The sequence below is a fragment of the Cyprinus carpio genome, chromosome B3, assembly GCF_018340385.1.
Source record: "Cyprinus carpio isolate SPL01 chromosome B3, ASM1834038v1, whole genome shotgun sequence".
NCBI classification, from domain to species: Eukaryota; Metazoa; Chordata; class Actinopteri; order Cypriniformes; family Cyprinidae; genus Cyprinus; species Cyprinus carpio.
In genome coordinates, this window is record NC_056599.1 from 5,527,951 (window position 1) to 5,532,091 (window position 4,141).

Genomic DNA, 4,141 nt, shown 5'->3' on the forward strand with positions numbered 1-4,141 from the left:
CCCAAGCAGTTTTGGTTAAATGTAACTAATGGAGGGTCTAGCTTAGATGGCTATCGAGGCAGAGTAGCTGTGGCCAATGGTGGAGAGATGTCCATTCTGGGTCGCTGGCAGACTGTGTGCCAGTTTGATTCATTGGCTGTGATTGCAGAGTTTTTGGTGGCTGATGTTACCCCCCAAGAATTGCTGCTGGGAACAGATTTTCTCTCTAAATTTGGGGCAGTTATCGATTTGGGGGAGAAATGTTGCCGGTTAATGGGAAAAAAGCTTCCCCTGTTTAGTGAAGATGGCAGTGTACAACCCAAAGTAGTTAGGGTGCAGGAGGATGTCATGTTGCCTCCTCGAACTGAAGTCATTGTGCCTGGTAAGGTGGAAGGACTGCTGCCACAACATTATGAGGGTATGGTTGAGCCTTTTTCCCTTATGCTTCCAACGTGTGATGTTTTGGTAGCTCGAGTGGTTTGTAAGGTTGAGGAAGGGGTGGTACCCGTGCGAGTTGTTAATGTGTCAGATGACCATTGTGTTTTAAAGCAAAATATGAAGATTGGTACTTTTTTCCCAGATGTAGAGGTAGGCGATAGTGCGTTAACTACAGAGCCGAATGACCCAATTTCCTCCCTTCCTTTGACTGTTGACTATTTAGTGTCACGCTTTGGGTTGAGGGAGCAGAAGTTTGACTCTATTCAAATGCGGGCAATTGAGGATTTATTACACCGTAATTTGTTTGTATTTAGTAAAGGGGATACTGATCTTGGGAGAACTCATCTTGCTTCCCATAAGATAGACACTGGTTCTGCACAGCCTGTTAAACTGCCCCCTCGTCGTGTTCCTTTGCACCTCCAGCAGGAAGTGGCAGAGCAGATTAAACAGATGCAAGATAATGACATTATCCGTCCGTCATGTAGTCCGTGGGCAGCACCTGTGGTGTTAGTTAGGAAAAAGGATGGCAGTCTCCGTTTTTGCGTGGATTATCGCAAGTTAAATGATGTTACAAAGAAGGATGCATACCCACTCCCTAGGATTGATGATGCACTTGATAGTTTAACAAATGCTTGCTGGTTTTCCACTTTAGACTTAGCAAGTGGTTACTGGCAGGTGGAAGTTGATCCTCAGGATAGACCCAAGACTGCATTTATTACCCGTCAGGGTTTATTTGAATTTAATGTTTTAAGTTTTGGGTTATGCAACTCTCCAAGTACGTTTCAGCGTCTTATGGATGTTGTTTTGGCTGATTTACAGTGGACTACTTGTTTAGTGTACTTAGATGATATTATTGTTTTTGGACGAACTTTTCAAGAACATCTTCAGAGACTTGATGAGGTGCTCTCTAAACTCCGTTATGCTAATCTAAAGGTTAAGCCTTCCAAGTGTACCCTTTTTGCCTCCCAAGTACGATATTTGGGCCATGTTATCTCTGCTGAGGGAGTGATGGCAGATCCATCTAAAATAGAGGCAGTACGGGCTTGGCCTACACCTAAGACTCAAACTGAGGTGAGAAGTTTTTTAGGCCTGGCCTCTTATTATAGGAGATTTATTAAAGGGTTTGCGGAGATCGCTCGCCCCTTACATCAGCTTACAGAAAAAGGGAAAAGATTTTGCTGGGGGGAAGAGTGTCAGGAGGCCTTTCAGCAGTTAAAAAGAAGTCTCACTATTGCCCCTGTTTTGGCTTATCCAGATCCTAAAAAGCCCTTTATTTTAGACACTGATGCTAGTGATGTGGGGATTGGGGCTGTATTGTCTCAAGAAGAAGGGGGCTTGGAGCGGGTGGTGGCTTACGCTAGTAGAGCTTTGACTAAACAGGAACGGAAGTATGCCACCACAAAGAAGGAGCTCCTGAGCGTAGTGACCTTTACCAAGTATTTTAAACACTATTTGTTAGGGAGGGAGTTTGTGTTGAGAACCGATCATAGCTCATTGCGTTGGCTGCATAACTTCAGTGGGTTGGAGGGGCAGTTGGCTCGTTGGGTTGAGCAACTGGCCAACTTCGAATATAAAATCATTCATAGACCAGGAAAGCAGCATGCCAATGCGGATGCTTTGTCAAGGCTCCCTGGATTAGTCAGGGAAGACATTAGGGAGGGGGGTGGTAATTTCCCTCAGCCTAAGGGACAAGTGACCGTTCGGGCAGTGAGTGAAGCAGAGGGAATGGGGGGTACCTTAAGAGATCTGGCGGGGAGTGAGGATGAGTTGGTTAAGGCTCAACAAAGGGACCCTGATATTCAGCTGCTCGTTCGTCTGAAAAGTGGGTTAGAGGATAGTAGTAGGGAAGTGGAGGGAAACCCTGCTCTTGTTAAATATTTGCCAGTGTGGGACCAATTGCAGGTCCAGAATCAGCGGTTGGTGAGAATACCTCCTGCTAATTCTGATGCTGTTTCTGTGATACAGGTGGTTTTACCAAGAAATTTGGTTCCAGGGGTGTTGTTTATGTTGCATAATACAACCACTGGAGGGCATTTAGGGATTCAGAAGTTACAAGCTAAGGTAAAGGATCGTTTCTATTGGCCTGGGTGGTTTGGGGATGTGAAAAAATGGTGCAGGGAGTGTCATGATTGTGCATCTCGCAAGAATAGTGGAAAAGCACCTTGTGCCCCCCTTCAAATGTCTAGGGTGTCCCGCCCATATGAGCGGGTGGCATTAGACATACTGGGCCCACTGCCAGAAACCCCAAATAAAAATAGGTACATTTTAGTTGTTGGTGATTATTTTTCAAAATGGACTGAAGCATTTCCTCTTCCCAATCAAGAAGCTCAGTCTATTGCTAAAGTGTTGGTGGAGGAGTGGGTGTGCCGGTATGGGGTTCCTAGGAGTGTGCATTCTGACCAAGGCAGAAATTTTGAGTCTAGCCTGTTTAAGGAACTGTGCAGATTGTTGCAAATAAACAAGTCGCGTACTTCTCCTTATCACCCCCAGTCTGACGGGCTAATAGAGCGGTTTAATCGTACACTACTATCGATGCTCTCATTATTTGTGGATGATAATCAGATGAATTGGGATAGGTTGTTGCCATATGTTATGATGGCTTATCGTAGTAGCATACAGGCAAGCACTGGATTTACACCATATAAGGTGTTGTTTGGGCGGGAAATGGTCCTTCCAGTTGATATTATGTTGGGGGTAGATAATGTGCAGACATTTCAATCTGTAAATGAATATGTGACTGGAGTAGCTGAGAGCTTATCGACAGTAGTAGAAGCCGTAAAAAGGCATCAGGATCTGGCTTCAAATCGGCAGAAGACACATGCTGATTTTCGAGCGAATTTCCACTACTATGTAGTAGGGGAGTTAGTTTGGATTCAAAATAAAACTCGGAAACGTGGTGTGTCCCCTAAGTTGCAGAGGCGCTTTAAGGGGCCATTTAAAATCTTAGAAAGGGTCTCTGATGTGTTGTATAGAGTTCAGCTAGTAGAAGGGGGTTCTGAGAGTGTTGTGCATTTCAATCGAATGAAGCCTTATGTTGCTTGTTCTGTTTCAGAGTCTTGGCCAGCCTGCCCTATAATTACTACTGAATGTCAGCCTGCTGAGCAACACTCCCAGGCCCAAAGTCCTGCTGTTTCGGAGGCAGTCAAGGTCAGGGAGAGAGCCGAGCGACACTCCAAGGCCCAAAGTCCTGCTGTTCCAGAGGTGGTCAAGATCAGGGAGAGGGCTGCTGTATCCAGCGTGGAGGAAAGAAATTCCATACTAGAGTCTGCTGTGGAAGGGGGACTCTCCGGCAGAAACTTGTGTTCTCTTCCTGTGGACACAGGTTCTGGTGAGCTGCAGCTGGAGAATGGGGATCAGAGGATAGAAGTTGGAGACATCTTGGAGTCATGTCCACAAAGGAGTCGGCCAGTTCGTTCTCGGAAACCACCAGCTTGGTCTAAGGACTATAATTTGATGTGACTCGGGGACGAGTCCTGTCTATTTGAGGGGAGGGGATAGTGTAATAAATGTGGGGGATTATTCATTTTGATTGGCTTTGATCTTGCCTACGTGAACTTTACACAGCGTATTCTTTCAGATTGATGGAAGGAGAGACTGATTGGACTCACCTGGAGTAGAGGTAATTTAAGAGACAATGTGAAGAGGAAAAGGGAAGTATGAGGTGTTGGTTTTCGCGTTCGAGGGAAAAACGGGGACGCTTTTTGGGTTGCTCGAGACCATTAGG

The 4,141-nt window shown here is 45.7% G+C and overlaps 1 protein-coding gene across 1 annotated transcript; it reads left to right on the forward strand.

Annotated features, from left to right (window-relative positions):
- Positions 1-252: 252 nt before the first annotated feature.
- LOC122136705 (uncharacterized protein K02A2.6-like) lies at positions 253-3,876 on the forward strand. The gene is made up of 3 exons (XM_042721132.1): positions 253-397; positions 1,673-1,853; positions 2,604-3,876. The coding sequence occupies exons 1-3, from the start codon at positions 253-255 to the stop codon at positions 3,874-3,876; spliced, it is 1,599 nt and encodes a 532-aa protein (XP_042577066.1).
- Positions 3,877-4,141: the final 265 nt, after the last annotated feature.

Bases quoted from the DNA above. Each gene is read 5' to 3' on its own strand.
- LOC122136705 (XM_042721132.1), top strand. From the start codon at position 253: ATGGGAAAAAAGCTTCCCCTGTTTAGTGAAGATGGCAGTGTACAACCC. The intron at 398-1,672 runs GTATGGTTGAGC...TGGCTTATCCAG, and splicing joins GCTGCCACAACATTATGAGG to ATCCTAAAAAGCCCTTTATT. The intron at 1,854-2,603 runs GTATTTTAAACA...TCAAATGTCTAG, and splicing joins AGCGTAGTGACCTTTACCAA to GGTGTCCCGCCCATATGAGC.